The sequence below is a fragment of the Mobula birostris genome, chromosome 2, assembly GCF_030028105.1.
Source record: "Mobula birostris isolate sMobBir1 chromosome 2, sMobBir1.hap1, whole genome shotgun sequence".
Classification (NCBI taxonomy): domain Eukaryota; kingdom Metazoa; phylum Chordata; class Chondrichthyes; order Myliobatiformes; family Myliobatidae; genus Mobula; species Mobula birostris.
In genome coordinates, this window is record NC_092371.1 from 225,049,954 (window position 1) to 225,070,302 (window position 20,349).

At 39.1% G+C, this 20,349-nt stretch overlaps 1 protein-coding gene across 6 annotated transcripts in view; it reads left to right on the forward strand.

The window, feature by feature from the left end:
* ptprk (protein tyrosine phosphatase receptor type K) overlaps window positions 1-19,459 on the forward strand; it is a 687,062-nt gene extending 667,603 nt beyond the window's left edge. For all 6 annotated transcript variants that reach the window (XM_072251546.1, XM_072251545.1, XM_072251547.1 and 3 more), the window contains 4 exons: window positions 683-808; window positions 11,595-11,758; window positions 14,218-14,353; window positions 17,747-19,459. In XM_072251546.1, the coding sequence (XP_072107647.1) occupies window positions 683-808; window positions 11,595-11,758; window positions 14,218-14,353; window positions 17,747-17,800 (480 nt within the window). In that variant the 3' untranslated portion in view covers window positions 17,801-19,459. The remainder of the gene's footprint in view (window positions 1-682; window positions 809-11,594; window positions 11,759-14,217; window positions 14,354-17,746) is intronic.
* Window positions 19,460-20,349: the final 890 nt, after the last annotated feature.

Consider the following 20,349-nt stretch of genomic DNA (forward strand, 5'->3'; position numbering starts at 1 on the left):
TGCACTTCACTTACGTATTTGTTTCCAGAGGAGGTGTATTGTCAGAATTTATGCTCATAATGAAACTTCTATGCAATAAACATGCATGCAAAATTATTAAGTTTGCATGAATCTGTTTACCCACAAGTTTGAAAGTTGCTTATTTGTGTTGCGTTACTACAATGGTCTGTTGTTGCTTTTGGAACATTTACTTTTATTAACTCAGTTTATAATGTAGTTTTGATTTACTGTTAATTTCGACCACCTGGCCCTACACAGAGTTTTATAACCAATAAACAATTCAGCCTTGACACAAACAGTGTACATCTCAACCCTGGTCCCCATGTTGGTGTTACTTTGGGTAAACCTGAGCAAAGTTGTCTACTCTCATATTTGCACTATGCTCTGTTCATTTTGAGATTATTTGTGGACAAAATGGGACATGTTGTGAATAACAGTATTATTTGTCAACCCTCTTTGAGCATTTGGTCGTACTGTGGTTAAGTTACCAGAATGATAAACCAAAAATCCAGAAACAAGCCGAAATTCTGCCACAGATGACGTATGTTGTGAAACTTGAGAGCAGATAGTTGAGTGGACAAGTGGTGAATGGCCCTTAACTTCCACATGAACTACATATTGATATGCTTCTTTGCCATGCACACAAAATCTCATAGAGTATAAATATGTTTTGATAACTTAGGGATGCCCACATTATTGGCCAGAAGAGGGGACACTTCGATATGGGCCTATTCAAGTTGACTGCGTTTCTTGTTCGATGGATTGTGATCTAGTAAGTCGGCTCTTCAGGATATGCAATCTTACAAGGGTAAGTGTTTTGCAGACCATGTTTTTCTAAGAAACTTGACTAAAGTTAAGCTACTTTTATTGCTCTTTATTGGCCAAATAGTTTTATTATTTTGAGCTTTTCATGTTCGCCACTCTCCTCCTTTCATTTCAATCAAGTTCAACAACAATGAAGTCTTTTCCTGTGCAGACACGCTTCTTATCCCAATTCTCTGCACTCATCAAATGATAATAATTATAAATCCATGAGGATTATTTGAAAGTAAATATTTGTCCATTTAATACTGATAATATATGAAAGATTGTTTTTGGTAGACATGAGGTTCACGAGGATGATTCTGCAAATGAAGGGGTTAACATATGAGGATGTTTGGCAGCTTTGCGCCTGCACTCATTGGAATTTAGAAGAATGCGTGGGGATCTTATAAAGTATATAAGATGATGACAGGCATTGATTGTGCGGATAGCTAGAGGCTTTGTCCCAGGGCTGAAATAGCTAACACGAGGGAGCATAGTTTTAAGGTGCTTGGAAATATGTATCGAGGGGATGTCAGGGGTAAGATTTTCACACAGAGAATGGTGGGTGAGTGGAATGCACTGCTGGCAGCGGTGGTGGAAGCGGATACAATAGGTTCTTTTAAGAAGCTCTTAGATAGGTACATGGAGCTTAGAAAAATAGAAAATTCTAGGCAGTTTCTAGAGTAGATTACATGATCGGCGCAAAATTGCGGGCTGAAGGGCCCGTAATGTGCTGTAGATTTCTTTGTCCTATGTTCTGTCTCATTGAAACCTACTGAATGTTGAAAGATAGGGTGGATGTGGAGGGGAAGTTTCCAGAAGTAGAGACACAGCCTCAAAGTTGAGTAGCAGCCTTTTAGAACAGAGGTAAGGAGGAATTTTTTTTTTAGCCAGAGGGTAATGAATAATTGGGACAAATCAGGACCAGTACATTTTGGCACAATTAAATAGCTTCCCCAGTTAGCCAAAGTTTCTTGGAAATAGTTAAAAAGATATTTAAAAAAAACACAATTTAGCATTTAACTGAGTTACAACTTAAGTATTTAAATGAAATGCAGAACAAATTAGAACAATGCTACTACAGTGCTATAAAACTCTGTATTAGTTCTTAATAGTTATTGACAGAGGAATTCATCCAGTGTATAGTACTGTGTATGGGGTGTCCAGGGAGGGGCATCAACATTGGTGAAGGGGCTAGTTGTGTCCATTCTGGGGCAGCTGACTCACCTTTGGTCCCCAGCAGACATTCAGCGGCCACACCCTGGTGCTCTACTTTGGTGGATTAAACTAGCTGAGGATAGCCAGTGAGCCTCATACCCCAGTAGGATAGGGACATGCCTGCTCTAGCATGTGATGTTAGCTCTGGTGGACTGGGTGGATGAGATCAGCAGTGAGATCCAACGGCCAAGAAGGTGGTCCTGTAACACTTCATGGAGAGTGAGAGGCATGATAGGCACAGGAGAAATCATGTTTATCCTCAGCGACCAAGGAAGACCCTGGTTTTTGATAACTACTTGTACCACTGGACCTAGACTTCTGAGGTCAAGAGAGTGGAACTGTCCCAGTGCAATGGCTTTTCCACTTTAAAAACTCTCCCGCACAGGTATCCCTCCCCACTGATCTCCCTCCTGGCACTTATCCGTGTAAGCGGAACAAGTGCTACACATGCCCTTACACTTCCTCCCTTACCACCATTCAGGGCCCCAGACAGTCTTTCCAGGTGAGGCAACACTTCACCTGTGAGTCGACTGGAGTGATATACTGCATCCGGTGCTCCCGATGTGGCCTTTTATATATTGGCGAGACCCGACGCAGACTGGGAGACCGCTTTGCTGAACATCTACGCTCTGTCCGCCAGAGAAAGCAGGATCTCCCAGTGGCCACACATTTTAATTCCACATCCCATTCCCATTCTGACATGTCTATCCACGGCCTCCTCTACTGTAAAGATGAAGCCACACTCAGGTTGGAGGAACAACACCTTATATTCCGTCTGGGTAGCCTCCAACCTGATGGCATGAACATCGACTTCTCTAACTTCAGCTAAGGCCCCACCTTCCCCTCGTACCCTATCTGTTACTTATTTTTGTGCACACATTCTTTCTCTCACTCTCCTTTTTCTCCCTCTGTCCTTCTGAATATACCCCTTGCTCATCCTCTGGGTCCCCCCCCCCCCGTCTTTCTTCCCGGACCTCCTGTCCCATGATCCTCTCGTATCCCTTTTGCCTATCACCTGTCCAGCTCTTGGCTCCATCCCTCCCCCTCCTGTCTTCTCCTATCATTTTGGATCTCCCCCTCCCCCTCCAACTTTCAAATCCCTTACTCATTCTTCCTTCAGTTAGTCCTGACGAAGGGTCTCGGCCTGAAACGTCGACTGCACCTGTTCCTAGAGATGCTGCCTGACCTGCTGCGTTCACCAGCAACTTTGATGTGTATTGCTTGAATTTCCAGCATCTGCAGAATTCCTGTTGTTTCACTGTCATCGTCGGATACAGTGGACAACAATCACACCGCCATATTCTTTTGATTGACTCTAAATGAACAAAATTAGCACAGACACCTAGTGCAGATAATAGACTGCCTTCATGCAATGCTTTTGACAATTGCATCCTCCAGATCTTCATTTTCATTGTAACATTCAGGATGATTGTTGATATCTTCAAATTCTCATTTTATTTTCAACCCCTGTCCCCAGCTGTTTCTGACATCTCTAAGCCTGAATGCTTTGAAAACACAGTGAGCAAAACAAATCTAAATTGTCTTCCTGTTTATTTCTTGCCAACTACCAGTGACAAAAAGCACTGATTTTTTGAGCACAAACATAACACAACTGATGCTATTTAAAAACTATTTGTTTTAAGCATAGAGTAGGGACTAGTGGCCACACAAGTTCATGCAACTTCATGCAGAGGAGGTTTTAGTAGCTGGAGGAGTCTGTGTCTGGGGAAATACTAAATACCCATTTTCTTTTCATAATCATTTCTGAAAGTCAAAAGAACAAATTGTTGCCATCAGATTCAAATTTACTTTGTAGGCTGATGAGAGCAGAAATGTGATGGGGACAGAATTTTAAAGCATAATTATAATCAGAAAAGGTCCTTGAACATCATTTAATTTCTATTACATAACTGTTCTGTTCAACCAATTACTTTTGCTGTTACATCCATTTTAAGTCGCAGAAATACCTATTTAAATGGAGATCCCAAGAAGTGTATGTATAATTTGTTACTGGAGCACAACAGTGAAATGGAATATATTTGACACGTTTGAACAGTTGGACTATAATTGATATGCATCTCAACTGCTCCTAATTGCTCTAACAATCTCTTCCTTCCTTCCATACTTGCTCTTCTGAGCTAGTCTCATGGCATTAGCATAGTACCTCAGCACACCATGCCATGAGGGTACTTAGTACCACTTCATTCCTCATCTGGGGCATCTCTTCCTCTGCTACATCCCCCAGGAAACAGTTTCTTCGCTCTTCAGTCAACATTCAATAATAGACCCTTCTCTGCACTAGTCACAATGGTTGCTGATGCTCTGCACCTTCAAAAGTTGGAGGGTTCCACTTATTTCTTTGCTGGAGGCTGATGGTACTGGCAAACCTACACTTCATACTCCCGCTTGATTTTGCATGACATTGGGGGTGAATAAACTCCTTGAACTGGGCAATATGTTTGTATAGCCTCAGTTTATATGATATTGAAGCTACGCAAATGTAATGGGGTTGAGAAGGATAATAAATTAGCCAGGATGAAATGGCAGAGAAAACTCGATGGGCCAAATTGCCTAATTCTGCTCCTATTTCTTACGGTTTTATGATACTCATTCTGTGCCGCGAATTAATGAAATTAACCTACACTGAAGACAGGCAATATATCCGTTTAATTTGTTTAATAAATTCTTCATGTCTAACTGTGGTGTAGTTATTTCATTATTATCTCGATGAATCAAATTTACTGAATTCATTTAACTCATTGGAATCAAACATTATGTGTGACTCAGTAGTTTGGATCAATTAAATTAATTTTGTAATTTTGTTTCCCATCAAATGTGCTTTATTAATGTGGAATTCAGTAGTGAATACAATCCAATTAATTTATTCTCTCATCTGTAATTGGATGAGGGAGATCCAGTGAACCAGTTTCACAGGTCTGGATTTTGCCACAGTCATGATGGAAAACCATATTGTATTATCATCAATACAATGAAATTAGTAGCAGCAGAATTTCTCTCTGTGCTTGGATTAACCCAGAATTACTGAGATTAGTTTAATTATCCAGGAAGTCAGTTCTGTAGACCTCTGGACCAGAATCAAGGGTAATTAATCAAATTGAGGAAACTTACGCTATATAGAATGAAAATCAGGTTTATATCACTGTAATGTTGTGAAATAGGTTGTTCTGGGGCAGCAGAACAGTGCAAGGCATTTTTTGAAAAATTACTATACATTTCAATTCTCTGTGGAGAGAATATACTAATACATTGATGGAGTTTAGAAGAATGAGGGGTGAACTCATTGAATCATTCAAAATACTTTAAGGGATTGAGAGGATTGAAAAGGGGAACGATTTTTCCCCTACCTAGATTACCTAGAACCAAGAATCACTCAAAATAAGTGGTTAGCCATTCAGGACCAAGGTGAGGGGTAATTTCTTCACTGGAAGATCGGGGATGATTGGAATTCCCTAGTCTAAGTGACAACTGGATCACTGAGTGTGTTCAATGCAGATACTGATAGATCTGCAGATTCTAAGCAAATCTTGGAAAGTCTTTTGTTTGTTATCATGATTAAGGCATCAGTCGCAAGGTCAGCAATTATTGCTTCTGTCTAATTGCTCTTGAGAAGGTGATAGTCACCTTCTTGAACCATTGCAATCCATCTGGTGAATGTAGCTTCACGGTGCTCTTGAGTATATACAAATTGACTATCAGAGTCCAATGCAAAATCCATATGAATCTTGGGAAAACTAAATTAGTTAATCCAAATTAACAATGGTGGTTAATAATATTTGTAATAATCAATGATAAAATATAGTGTATTCTGCAAACTATCGGGGAAGCAGAAAGTGCTGTGAATGCTCACCTCAAAATTTTCAAAAGGACAACTGGTTGGTCTCTTCTTTAGGCCTACAATTGTTGTTTTGACAAAAGTTGCCCTAGCCTTGTTTATTTCTTTATTGTGATAAAGGGCCCTTCTGGCCCTTCTGGCCCTTCAAGCCACACCACCCATTACTGGATTAAATCTCCCATTTAATCCTGGCCTAATCATGAGAAAATTTACAAAGACCAATTGACCTACTGAGTGGTATATCTTTGACCTGTGGGAGGAAACCATGCAGTCATGGGAGAACGTACAAACTCCTTACAGGTAGCGCTGGGAATTGAACCTATGTCACCTGTACTGTAAAGCATTGTGCTAACCACTACAGTACTGTGCTACGCTGGTTCACAAAGAAAAATAAAATTGTGGAGAATTTTTAATTTGCTGACATTATGAAATAATAAATTTAATGATTTTATTGTATTATATTTGTATGTCATCCCTCATCCAATTTACAAATTGTTTGGAAAGAACAGAAATTTGTGCAGGAAGATTGAGGAAGTTAACATGAGGGAGAAGGAAACAAAGCACACTGTTTTTAATCAAAAAGAAGTAAAATCAGTGATCTAAAAAATCAGTGTAGCAGGAGCTTATCTGGATAAATTTCTTTCAAAATCACAACAGAATGTTAAGGTAAAATGCTGAGAAACCAGACAGGCCAGGTTTAAAATATTGCTTTTACTCCCTGGAAACAAGGATGAATAAGGTATCTTTGTATGAGAAGTGACAGTGTAGAAAGTGGCAGTCCCAGTGGAACAGCAAGTCAAGAGAAAGAAGATGAGCCAATGATACACATGAGCTATGAGGGTGTATGACTCTTGACAGATATAATCACTCTTTATTGATTGTGGAAGTACTGGACCACAAGCCTTCCATCACCGAATTTATACAAAAGCAAAATGCTGTGTTTGCTGGAAATCTTCAGTAGAAGCAGAAAATGCTCTAAATACTAATACAATTTACATTTCAGACTTTGTTGAGATGAAAATCACAAAACATTACTGTGCAAAAAATCCTTGGCACATGTCTATGACTAAGACTTTTGCACAGTACTGTAGTAATTTTATGTATTGCACTGTACTGCCACTGCAAAAAAAAGTCATGACATATATGAGCGATGGTAACTCTGATTCTAAAATGGGTAACACACACAAAATGCTGAAGGAACTCAGCAGCCCAGGCAGTGTCTATGGCAAAATGTTGACATTTTGGGCCGAAATATAATATAGGTCTCTGTTGTGGAGTGAGGGTGGGAAGCGGGTAGGGGAGGGGAATCACAGTTGGGAAAAGGGGAAGGGAGATTGGAGGGAGCGGAAGGCACCAGAGAGACATTCTGTAACGATCAATAAACCAGTTGTTTGGAATCAAATGCCTTGCCTGGTGTCCCACGGCTGGGTGTGTCAGCACCTATGCCTACCTGCCTCCCTGCCTCCCTGTCCCTGCCACTTCTTCAGCAGCAAGCCTTAGCTTCTCTTCTCCTCTTTTTAGACCTCTGCATAGTTCCAGCCTCCAGTGAGAGCGATCACTTGTGATGTCCTCCCACCTCTGGACGTTCATATTTATATACATACATACATATATATATATATATATATAAAACTTCTATAGATATATATAAAACCTTTGCACAGTACCACAGTAAGGATTTACAGTTGTCATCACGAGATTTTACACAAGGATGAAAAACTTCTTTGTGTAACGTAGCTGAAAATTATTACTGGTGATATGGAGCTGAGGGTGGGAATAGAATGAAAATTCATCAACTCTCAAACAGGTGCATTTCAGTTTGTTGCCATTATTTTGCTTGGTGTTCTGAAGGACCAAATGACAATACATCAAGAAAAAATAAAGATATCATTAGATCCTTGCAGTGGTGGGTGGCTTCAAGATTTTTGGCAGTTACCGCGTTCATTACCATTTAATTCCAATAAGGGAGTGTTGACATTCGATGAGGCAAAGTCAGCTAATCTCAGGAAAGCTGAACAATTTACAGCATAAATCTTTGCCAGAGCTAGAATGGATTACACGCTTAGTAATCAGTGAAGTCTCCTCCAAATTGTGTGCAAATTTAGATGATTTACAAGGTTTTTCTCTGCTGTGACATTCCTAGGTTAATTTGCCTTCTCCATGAATGAACATTGGCTAATGTATAACCAGTAGACAGATTTAAATTACATGGATTTTTTCATCAAGACCAACCATGATCTTTGGACAGGGAATATATCATGTAAATCAAATGTGGATAACTAATATTTCTTGAGGGCATATGTGAGGCTCTGTGACAGAAATATAGTTTGACCTTGTCAATGCAGTCAGTGATGAGATATTCTGCAGATGCTGGATATCCAAGCAACACACACAAGATGCATTCAATGACAGAGTGAGATCTTTTCATATCTGCCTAGTTCATTTCCCCCTTCCCATTCAGTGATGGACGGGCTCTTGTTCTGATAAAATGAGCAAATTTCCTTCATTCCTATTTGTCTGGGAAAGAAAAAATTGCATCACATTAGAATAACTTCACCTGGTGGGTTCAAAATAATGATAGGCTTCCAGACTTTGCTGTTTTAACCTTTGCAGAATCAGAAGCAGGTTTAATATCATGAGCGTATATCATGAAATTTGTTGATTTTGTGGCAGCAGTGCAATGCAATACATGATAATAGAGAAAAAAACTTGAATTACAGTAAATATATATTCATATGTAAAATAGTTAAATAAGTAGTGTAAAAATAGAAATAAAAATGTAGTGAGGTAGTATTCATAGGTTCAATGTCCATTCAAACCATATGGCAGAGGGGAAGACACTGTTAAAGAACATAGACCATAGAGAATCTACATCACATTACAGGCCCCTTTGCCCACAATGTTGTGCCAACCATTTAACCTACTTCAGAAGCTACCTTGAATTACCCTACTCCATAGCTCCATGTACCTACCTAAGAGTCTCTTAGAAGATCCTATTGTATCTGATTCTACCACCTTCACTGGCAGTGCATTCCACGCATCCACCACTCTCAGTGTGAAAAACTTACCTCTGAAATCCCCCTTGTACATACTTCCAAGCACCTTAAAACTATGCCCCCTCGTATTAGCCCTTTCAGCCTTGGGACAAAACCGTCACACAAGCAATGCCTGTCATCATCTTATACACCTGTATGTTCCTGAATTGTTGAGTGTGTGCCTTCAGGCTTCTGTATCTCTTTCCTGATGGTAGCAATGAGAACAAGGCATGACCTGGGTGATGGGAGTCCTTAATGATGGATGCTGCTTTTTTGAGGCATTGCTCCTTGAAAATGTCCTGGATACCATGGAGGCTAGTGCCCCTAATGGAGCTCTCTAAGTTTACAACTCCCTGCAGCTTATTTTGATCCTGTGCTGTAGCTATTCCACCCCTCTTACCAGATGGTGATGCAGCCAGTTAGAATGCTCTCAATAGTACATCTGTAGAAATTTGTGAGTGTTTTTGGTGACATACCAAATCTCCTCAAACTCCCAATGAAATACAGCTGCTGAATCACCTGAATAGGTTGTACTGTACATGTACCACTTGAGTAACTATAATCCTGCTGAACTTTTTTTAATGTTGGCAGCTTTATCAGTGTGATAACAGCTGGGTTAAATATTACTCACAATCAAAAAAGAAGAAACTTGCCATAGTCTGTCCCCTCTGTCCCTCTGACTATACCCCTTGCCCATCCTCTGGGTTCCCCCCCCCCCTCGCCCTTTGTATCTCATCTGTTATTTCTCAAAACATGGCCGTTAAAATATTTTAGAAATACAGGCACTGTTGTATGGTGGAAAACTAGTTAATTTATGTCCTGAAAGTTTTTGTAAACCAGAAATGTGATAGTGATTTAGATTAGTGACATGCATGTTGTGGAGGACATTCATGACAACACTGCTGTTCTGTGGAATACCTACATGGAATCACTTGCATCCAGCTGAGGGAGTTGATGGATTCCAACTCAGCTCAATATATCAGACAATGTCAGACTGCCTTAGTACATCAAAGTAATGTCAGTCTAGATCTTTCTGATCAAATCCTTGGGTGAGAACTAAACTATCAACTCAAAGTTAAGAATGCAAGCAATTGAACCACAGCTGACATTGCAAATAAACTTTAATTAATGTGAGACAAAACCATATACCATTTGCCCTTGTTCATGGTGGTGTGACTGCACAGGTGAACATACTGGAGTTCTGTTTCAGAGAAAGCACCAGTGAGCAGGGAGTACCTGGAGGATTAGAAAATAGATGTGAGGAGCTTTTGGAATTAAGATAAACCATAAATTGTTGGAGCAGAATTTGCCATTCAACCCACCAAGTCTATTTTGCTATTCCATAATGGCTTAATTATTATCCCGCTCAACCCATACTCCTGCTTTTTCATTGTAATCTTTTATGCCCTTACTAATAAAGAACCTATCAATCTCCACTTTAAATACACCCAATGACTTACCACAGCCACATGTGGCAGTGAATTCCACAGGTTCACCACCCTCTGGCTGAAGAAATTCCTCTTCATCTCTGTTCTAAAATAACATTCTTCTTCTTTAAGGCTGTGACCCCTGGTCCTACGCTTTCTCACTATGGAAACGTCCTCTCCATGTCCATTCTATCTAGGCTTTTCAGTATTAAGTAGATTTCAATGAGATTCCCCTCCTCACCTCCATTCTTTTAAACTCCAGTGAATACCGGCCCAGAACCATCTAACACTCCTCATATGTTAACCCTTTCTTTCGTGGTATCATTCTTATGGACTACTTCTGGATCCTCTCCATTGCAACTACATCCTTTCTTAGAAATGGGGCCCAAAACTGCTCACAATACTCCAAATGTGATCTGACCAATGCCTTGTAAAGTCTTAGCATTAAATCCTTGCTTTTATATTCTGGTTCTAGTTCTAAGATGAGGTAATGGCAAAAGAGATGTTGGGCTGGTGTGATGCAAACCATGATGCCAGTGATGTCTTTAATCCTTAATTAACACATACTTTCTCAACTCACCGTGTTCATTAGTGGGTAATCCAGTTACTGGGCAGGGTTACTTGGTCATTAATTGTAAAATTCCATTCCTTGACCTCTTGTTTTCTACGTAATCTTGCTTCACTGTTGTATAACATACCTTTGTAGCACAATGAGTTGAATTGTCTTTAACTTTAAATAAAAGTTCTATAATGATATCCAAATGCACATCAGAGTAGTATTCTGACCTCAGCATGGTGCTGCTTTGACTAAAATTAAGGCTGCAGTTTTCATACTATGACATTAAAATTTACAGCCATGCCCCACAACAGCAATTGGAAGAAAATAATTACCATACTGTTCCTCAAGATAGATGGATTTTCTGGGGTTTGGGGTGGCAATGATGGAGAAACATTTTGCTGTTCACCCCGTGTATTTCTCCAAGTGAGAATTACACCCTACTATAGGTTTTCTTCCTCTGGATATACGGTAATGCAGCACCTTGTGTGAAATATTATTTCACAAATAAAAGCTGTAGGACGGGAAGGCTATGTTGGAAATATATGTGCATAAATACAACACTGTCTATATTTTTGTGCGCTGGCAGCAGTTACAGCTACTTTAGGAAGATGAATTAGCCTTGATGATAGCAGTCAGTTATTATTTTTTTATATGGAAGCAGGTACATCAATGTCTGTTTTTTTTTATTTAATCCTCAGCCACAGGAAGGTTATCTCATGGTGCAGCAGTTCCAGTACTTGGGATGGGCCGCTCACAGGGAAATACCTGCCTCGAAGCGATCATTTTTGAAGTTAATTCTCCAGGTTGATAAATGGCAAGAAGAATGTGAAGAAGGAGAAGGACGAACTATTGTTCACTGTCTGTGAGTAATGCCATAGGGGTAGTTTTTATTCATCAGCACTTACAAAAATACTGGACACTCTCAGCATCCCTGGGGTGGGGAGAGAGAGTACAGAATTAATGTTTCAGTTCGAAGACTCTTCATCTTAACATGTGCTACTAAAAAACGCTTTTCAAACTTCTGCACTTTATTAAAATTAGGCAAAACCTTCTTTCATATATCAAATCATTTTCCCAAGAATCAATGGACTGAACTTACAATGAAAGCATATTCTTCCTCAGATAATGAAAATAAAACTGTGCACAGTTCTCCCAGTGCAACTTCACCAAAATCTTGCAAATTTGCCTCAAAACTTCCCTACATCTGTTCTCCATATTCCTTGCAATAAAGGCCAGCATTCATAGCGACAAAGAGAACTACAGTACAGAAGCAGGCCTTTCAGCCCATCTAATCCATGCCAAACTATTATTCTGCATTGTGACATCGACCTGCGCCCTGACCATAGCCCTCCATACCCCTCCCGTCAATGCCCTTATCCAAATTTCTCATAAATGCTGAAAAAAATCAAATCTGCATCTACCACTTCTGCTGGCAACTTGTCCCACACTCTCACCAGTCTCGGAGTTAAGTTACCCCTCACATTCTCCTTAAATATTTCACTGTTCACCCTTAACCCTTGATCTATCATGGTAGTCTCAACCAGCCTCAGTAGAAAAGAAGCCTGCTTTCAATTCCCCTATCTATACCCCTCGTAATTTTGTATACCAATTCATTTGTCTTTCTAAGTACTTGCTGTACTAACTTTTTGTGGCTCAAGTACTCAGTCCCTCAGTACTGCAACATATTACTATCTCTTTCTGTTCAGTAATATTAGCTTTTTCATTCTTGCTTCCAAACTTGATGTTTTCACATTTCCCCACATTATACTCCATCTGCCAGCTTTTTGCTCATTCATTTAATTTATCTGTATTCTCTTACAGGCTGTTTAAAGTAATTGAACCAGCCTTTTGGTCTACCATGTCCATGCCAATATTTGCACTTAGGTGTACTAATCCTGTTTACATGCATTTAGCCCATAATCTTCTGTGCCTTGGTGAATCAAATGCTTGGTTAGATGCTTCTGAAATGTGGTGAGAGTATCTGTATCCTTCACCTCCTTAGGCAGTGGTTTCCGATTCCAAACACTGTGTGTGGATAAAATTCCCCCTCAGGTCCCCTCTAAACTTCCTGTGTCTCATTTTCAACCCATGACCCATTGTTTTGGATACCCTCACCAACGGGAAGATTCTTGCTAGTCACTGTATCTGCCCTTTATGTTATTTTATGAACCTCTATCTCATATGCCATGGAGCAACACTATTAGGGAAAGAGTCCATGGACCACAGGTTGGGAACCTCTCAAGCTCCTTCACTGCAGTATAATCAAACCCAGCCTTATCCAATCTCTCCAATCTTCAATGCTCCAATCCAGACAACATCATGGTCCTTCTGTTCAGTAACACTACCTTCAGCTTTACTATTTTCATGCCTCCTCAAAATCTGCTAATCCATATCATCAACAAACTCTGCTTTCACCCAAGTTAACAAAATAGTTTATAAATAGTTGAGACATCAGCACAGATCCCTTTTTTTCTCATTGATTACTAATTGCCATTCTGAAAATAACTCATTTATTCCAACTCTGTAGCCACACCTCTACCCATGCTAATGTATTATCCACTTGTGCAGTAATCTTTTGTTTTAATTATCTTATCAAATGCCTTCTGGAAATTCAAACACATGAGAAAGTAACACACACAAAATGCTGGAGGAACTCAGCAGATCAGGCAGCATCTGTGGAAATGAATAAACAGTCGACGTTTTGGGCCGAGACCCTTCTTCAGGACTGAGAAGGAAGGGGGAAGTTGCCAGAATAGAAGGGTGTGGGGACAGGAAGGAGGCTAGCTGGAAGGCGATAGGTGAAGCCAGGTGGGTGGAAAAGGTAAAGGGAAGGTATCTGATAGGAGAGGATAGTGGACCAGAGGAGATAAGGAAGGAGGAGGGGCCCAAGGGGAAGTGGTAGGCAGGTGAGAAAAGGTAAAAAGCGAGTGCAGAAGAGGGGAGGGAAAGGAAACTTTTTCTTGAATGGAAGGAGAAATCGATAGTCATGCCATCAGGGTGGAGGCTACACAGGCGGAATATAAAGTGCTGCTCCTCCACCCTAAGAGAGGCCTCATCTTGGCACAATAGGAGACCGTGGATCGACATGTCGGAACGGGAATCGGACTTGGAATTGAAATGTTCAGCCACCAGGAAATTCCGCTTTTGGCAGATCGAGCTGAGGTGCTCGACGAATCGGTCAAATATACTACATCTTAATTTCCCTTAACCTACTTAGTTACATCCTCAAAGAATTGTAGCATAATTTGTCAAACATGATTTCAGTTTCATTCCACCTAGAAAATAAAGTGGGACATTGAGAATCTCCTTGGTGCATTTCAGAAACGGAGGAGGCCGCAGTGGAATGTTTTGTGCCATTAACATTATTTGTGAAATGATCAAAAGGCAAAATGTAGTCGACATTTTCCATGGAGTAAAGACGCTTCGAAACAGCAAACCAAATATGGTGGAAACCCTGGTGAGAATTCATTTTCCCTTTTATTCTCCTTATAACATACAAAAATAGATGAAACCCAATGTAATAAACAAATTGTACACTTCTGCCTACTGGTATTACTTTAAAATCATATTGAGGTTTTATTGCTGTCACTTTAAATGTCTGCAATACTTTTGGATGCATTAGCACACATCTGACCACTTCTCTTTGGATTAAAGGTTAAGATTGTGGTATGACCGGTATCATACAATACTCACGGTCTGTTTAATAAGCAGAGCAGCAGACCAGGATAGACTGAAAACATTTGGATAAAATGCACAGAGTACTGTGTAGGTCAAGTAGTGTCAGTAGGGAGGTGAGCAGTGTCAGGTCAAAAACCTTTCATCAGAATTAGGAAAAGTTAGAAAACCAATGGTTAGAAGTTCTGGATAAGGAAGAGGTGAGGAGAGAAAATAAAAGGAATATCTGTGGCAGGAAGATCAAGAAAGACCGAATGGCACCGCACTTGAAGAATAATATGAAGTTTGTTAATGGGGAGACACAGTAGCATAGTGGTTAGCACAATGCCTTACAGTACAGGCAACCTGGGTTCAATTGCCGACACTGCATGTAAGGAGTTTGTACGTTCTCCCCATGACTGTGTGGGTTTCCCCCGGGCACTCTGGTTTCCTCCCACAGTCCAAAGACATAATGGTTGGTAGGTTAATTGATTGTTGTAAATTGTTCCTTGATTAGGCTAGGGTTAAACTGGGGAATTGCCGTGCAGCGTGGCTTGAAGGGCTAGAAGAGCCTATTCTGCACTGTATCTCAGTTAGTAGATGATAGATAAATGTAGCTATTCTATATGGAGGAGATTTAAATAGGAGATAAATGAGATCAGAGGAAAGGCAAAACAAAAGATGCCGAAACTATAAAAAAGAACCAAAAATTAAAGAATATACTGGAATTGTTTGGAAGAATTCTGCCAAAAATCATAAATATGACTTGTGCAAATTGAAAGTTACCAAATGTAACACACACAAAATGTTGAAGGAACTCAGCAGGTCAGGCAGCATCTACAAAAATGAATAAACAGTCTGTTTATTCACATCCATAAATGCTGCTTGTTCCTCTAGCATGTTGTGTGCGTTGGTGTGGGGACATCTGTAGAATCTCTTGTGGTTACAAAAAGTATTAATCTTCTATCAAGTTCAGATCTGAGAGTTTTCTTTCCCATCTAAGAAGATTCCCATGATAGTTTTATTGATTACAACAACTTGAACAATGTTAAACTTTAACCCCTAGGCATTTCCTTCATGTATCATGCTAATTATACATTTGACTCGACAACTGGTTCAAAAAAGAAAAAATCAGTACATTTGATCTTATTTATTTCCCTTATTGCAAAATCAGTAGTCCAAAATGTACAGAAAATAGCTTTGCTAACATTTGAGGTTTGGCTGCCAACACTGCTCAGATTTATTAGATTTAACCACAACATTTTGCATTTGGTGAGAGCAAAAGGATTTGAATGATATGTTGCATTAGCAGAGTGAACTTCATATTTACCATTGAAGTGCTGATGGGAAGTAATTGAATTTTTATTTGTAATGGTAACAAGTGGAAATGTTGCACGATGGGTGAATATTTACAAGTCTCCAGGGCCTGTAGCAGCATTTTCCATTGTACCCATAAAACAGTCTGTTGGTTTCATTTCACTTGGTACATCTCATCTTAGTTTTTAGGTAAATGAAACCAGTCCATTTTCTGGTTGCTATGAGATTAATACGGCTGTGTTGTTCAGCTGCTGTTCTGTTCCTAGCAATAATCAGAAAACATTAACATGAATAATTAGCCAAGAGGTGTTCCCCATCCACATCTTTTCCAGAAGCATTCTGTTTCACAAAACAAAATGGACATAATATAACTTCAAATTCATCATTTGGAATTTTGACTAATTTCAGAGTTGACCAAGATCATCATTACTTTCTGCAGAGTTTTTAAACTCTATATTATTCCATGCTTTTATTTAGTTTACTAATAGTTAAAAATGTGACCCTATTTATGCACAGTACACCTGTATTAACTTTCTGTTATGAGGTGGAGTTAAACAGAGATTGAGTATTTTAAAAGTTTCAAATACATTTCAAAGTATCTCAATTCCTGCAGATAATATGGCTGGAGAATCCCCAGTACTACATAGATTTTATTAAAAATAGCCATGATACTGTAGGTGTTGGAAAAAAATTTTTACAGAATAGTTCATATAACGTGAGTTCCACTTCCCATTGTTTTATTTTTGTTTTGTCCTCTCATTGATGCTACTCATTTGTTCAGTAATCCTTTTTGTTTTAATAATAAAAATAATACTTTATTGATCCCAAGCATTAAATTTCCCTTATTTCCTTGCTTTATTCTAAAATTAAATAGAGTCATCAAAAAGTACAGTACCCCTCATAATTTTGTATACCTCTAGCTAAGCTCCTCTCCATCTTCTGGGTTTCAATGAATACAGTCCTACCCTATTCAATCTTCCCTTATTACTCAGGTTCTCCAGATCCGGCAACAGCATTGTAAACTTTCTCTGTACTCTTTCAATCTTATTTATATCTTTCCTATAGGTTGGTGACCAAAACTACACGCGATACTCCAAATTAGTCCTCAGCAACATCTTGTACAGCTTCAACAACAAATACTAGCCATTTTTCTGTCATTTCATTCCTTGCAGGTCTTTCTGTAGTAGCATCCCATTTAAATAAATTGTGTTCCCCAACTAAATGAAAATGCACTAACTTAAGATCTATTGGCCAGTTAACCAACTGAAAGTATTGCTCATAACTCAACACTGGAGTGATGATAAAGGAAAATCAATACTACTTTTCAAGGATGTGGAAACTAAATATTTTTCAGCCTCCCTATGGTCTGCAAGTTATCAAGTTATTTTCAAATGCTGTGATGTTTTTGATTCTGTCGGGAAATTACATTGTCAGGGAAATTTTAAAATAAAGCTTGGTACCAGACTTCAAGTGGCTAATCTTTTAGCATGCTATCATGGAGAGTCCACATGTGTGGAACTCAGTTACAAGGAAATCAGCTTGTTTATATGCAGTAGCAGACAGGTGAGTGAAACAAATAAGCAAGGCAGAGTTGATTTGTGGCTCATCTATCTGCCATTAGCTTGTATAGCTATATTATTGTTCTAATGATGGGTTTTGGCCAGCACTATAATCTTAGTTATGCAGATTTGGAAATTTAATTGGGAAACTCAGGATGTTCACAAGGACACAAAGCTTTAACAACAGACACAGCTCTTTTATCCCTATATTGGATTTTTCCCCAGATTCATTAACGTAAAATTTATAGAAAATAATAAAAGTATAAGTTATTATATTGAGATGAAAAACTGAAGTGATTTTTTTTTGCTTTGTTTTTCAGGATCAATATCGATTCTGTTACGATGTTGCTTTGGAATACCTTGAATCATCTTAGTGATTACATTTACATCAGTACAGATTTGTGCTAACTTTGGATGAGAAATTATCACTAATGCTGCGCATGAAGAGTACACATTTAATTGAGTTTTTTTAAAACTAGCTTAAGTATTCTGTTATACAAAGAGTCGTAACTATGATGACAGTGTATTTGTGTGTCCAGGCTATTACCAGACAGCATTTGGTGCCATCATAACAATATGATCTGACTCTAGATTTCATTGCTCAGTGATAGGCTAAAAAAACTCAAGTGTTGGTCAAGAACAGTTTTGGATTTTTTTTTTATCCGAACAAAACAACATGTAGTTCTGCATGCACAAGTTTGAACGCTGTGATGCTACATCTTGTTTTCAACCAAGCTCATTTAAAAGCAGAATTGTGCACAGACTGCGACTGTATATGAGCTAATATCTGGCTGGCTTATTAAAGTTTAATGTGTGATCTTTGGAATCACACAGGGTAATTTGTAATGCAACTTTTATTATAAGCCAAAGATGAGTGTAAATATGTCTATATGAAGAAAGCACATTGTATTTATTGTTTGCTTGTAAACCTATTTGAAAGCTGAACAATCATTTCTTACAGAATTTTTTTTGAAAGAGCTTTTAAGTTTGGATGTTTTTAAATAGTTTACTTTTATATGTAGTGGTTGGTGTGGGTAACTGGTCATATTTTAATTCATTCATAGAATTGTTTACATTGTGTGCTGGTTAATTGCTAACCTATTTGAATAAAGAAGATTGATATAGTTGGGAGGCCTCTAAACTTGGACCAAATGCAGATTTTTCCTTCTATATGAGACATTCTGAAGTTTTGTTTCTCCACATGTGTTAGCAAACTAGTTTAAATAAAGCTATGTGTGACTTATTGTCAGCTGTACCTCGTGCTTAAAAGCCTATGTTGATGAATCATGACTTCTAATAGTTGAGGCAGTATTATAGATAGCTTACGACGAGAAATGATTATCAGAAGGAAACAATGTGTTTTAAATCTGTCTAAAGGTAATCTAGCAGGGCAATCAGTGCAAGAATAATACTGTTTAGGATGAAAGATGTAATGAATTATTCACTTGCGATGTATTTTCTGAGTTATTCTAATGCTGTATAAAGAAAATCAAGATGACTTTGGGTATTGCAGAATAAATGATCATATAAAGGCATCAGGAGATTTGAGGTGTTGATTGCTTGTGAAGAGATGTTCTGGTAATGTGCTTGCTCTTCCTGTAACTAAAAGAGTCTGTTGCACCACATCATTTTTTAAGTTGCGTGCGTAAGCTGAAGATAACCATTTCCATGGAAATGGCACTGGACTTTATATTTAAAAAAAAAGTAAAAATGGTGTGTAAGTATGAAGTGCAATCAGAATCAGGCTTATTATTGTTTCGCAGCAGAGCTCGGAAAAAGCGACGCAACAGACTTTTAACATCATAAATCAGCGATTTGTTTGTTATGTTCCCCCTCTCACTGTGAAACAGGCACACCTCTTTTTCCCTTATTAGGGAGAGAGCAAGCCTATGGTATGTTGTATTACTGGGTGAATGAGTAGTTTATGGTGTGCTGCAAGTCTGTGTCTTTATTGATGCTTTGCTGCACGCTTGAGTGCTCCGAGGGGGGATGCTGATGCTTTTTTGCTGGTGGGCGTGGGGGGAGCTGTTGCCTTGCTGATGCTTGTGCAGGGGAAGGGGGAACTGGGGCTTTGGGCTTCTAACGTTTAACTGTCATTCATTCTTTTGGTATTCATTTTTGTGGATACCTGCAAAGAAAAAGAATTTCGATATGTATATTGTATACATTTCTCTGACATTAAATGCACCTTTGAAATCTACTATCACTGACATATGTCGTGAATTTGTTGTTCTGCAGCAGCAGTACACTTCCAAAAAATTAAAAATTAGTATAAATAAAGATCAAACACATAGTGCAAAAAGAGAGCAAAATAGCGATATGATGTTTGTGGACCTTTCGGTAATCTGATGGCAGAGGAGTGAAAGCTTTCCTCAAACTCCTGTACCACCTCCCTGATGGTAGTAATGAGAAGAGGGCATGTTCTGAATGGTGAGGGTCCTTAATGATGGAAACTACAGTTGCCAGAAAGAAGAAAGAAAGTGATCCATAGCAGCAGGCACAAAATGCTGGAGGAACTCAGCAGGCCAGGCAGCATCCATGGGAAAGAGTAATCAGTAAATATTTCGGGCCGAGACCCTTCTTCAGGAAGGGGGAGATGACTGAATTAAAAGGTTGAAGAAGGAGAAAGAGGCTAGCTAGAAGGTGATAGGTGAAGCCAGGAGGGTGGAAAAGGTAGGAAAGGAGAGTGGATAATGGGAGAAAGGGGAGGAGGGGACCCAGGGGGAACTAATAGGCAGGTGAGAAGAAGCAGAAGGTCAGTTTGGGCAATAGAGGAAGGGGAAGGAAATTTAAATCAGGCATTGGCCCCCTTCCCTCTCAGTCCTGAAGAAGGGTCTCGACCCAAAACATCAACTGTTTACAGTTTTCCATCGATGCTGCCTGACGACCTGCTGGATTCCTCCAACATTTTGTGTGTGTTGCT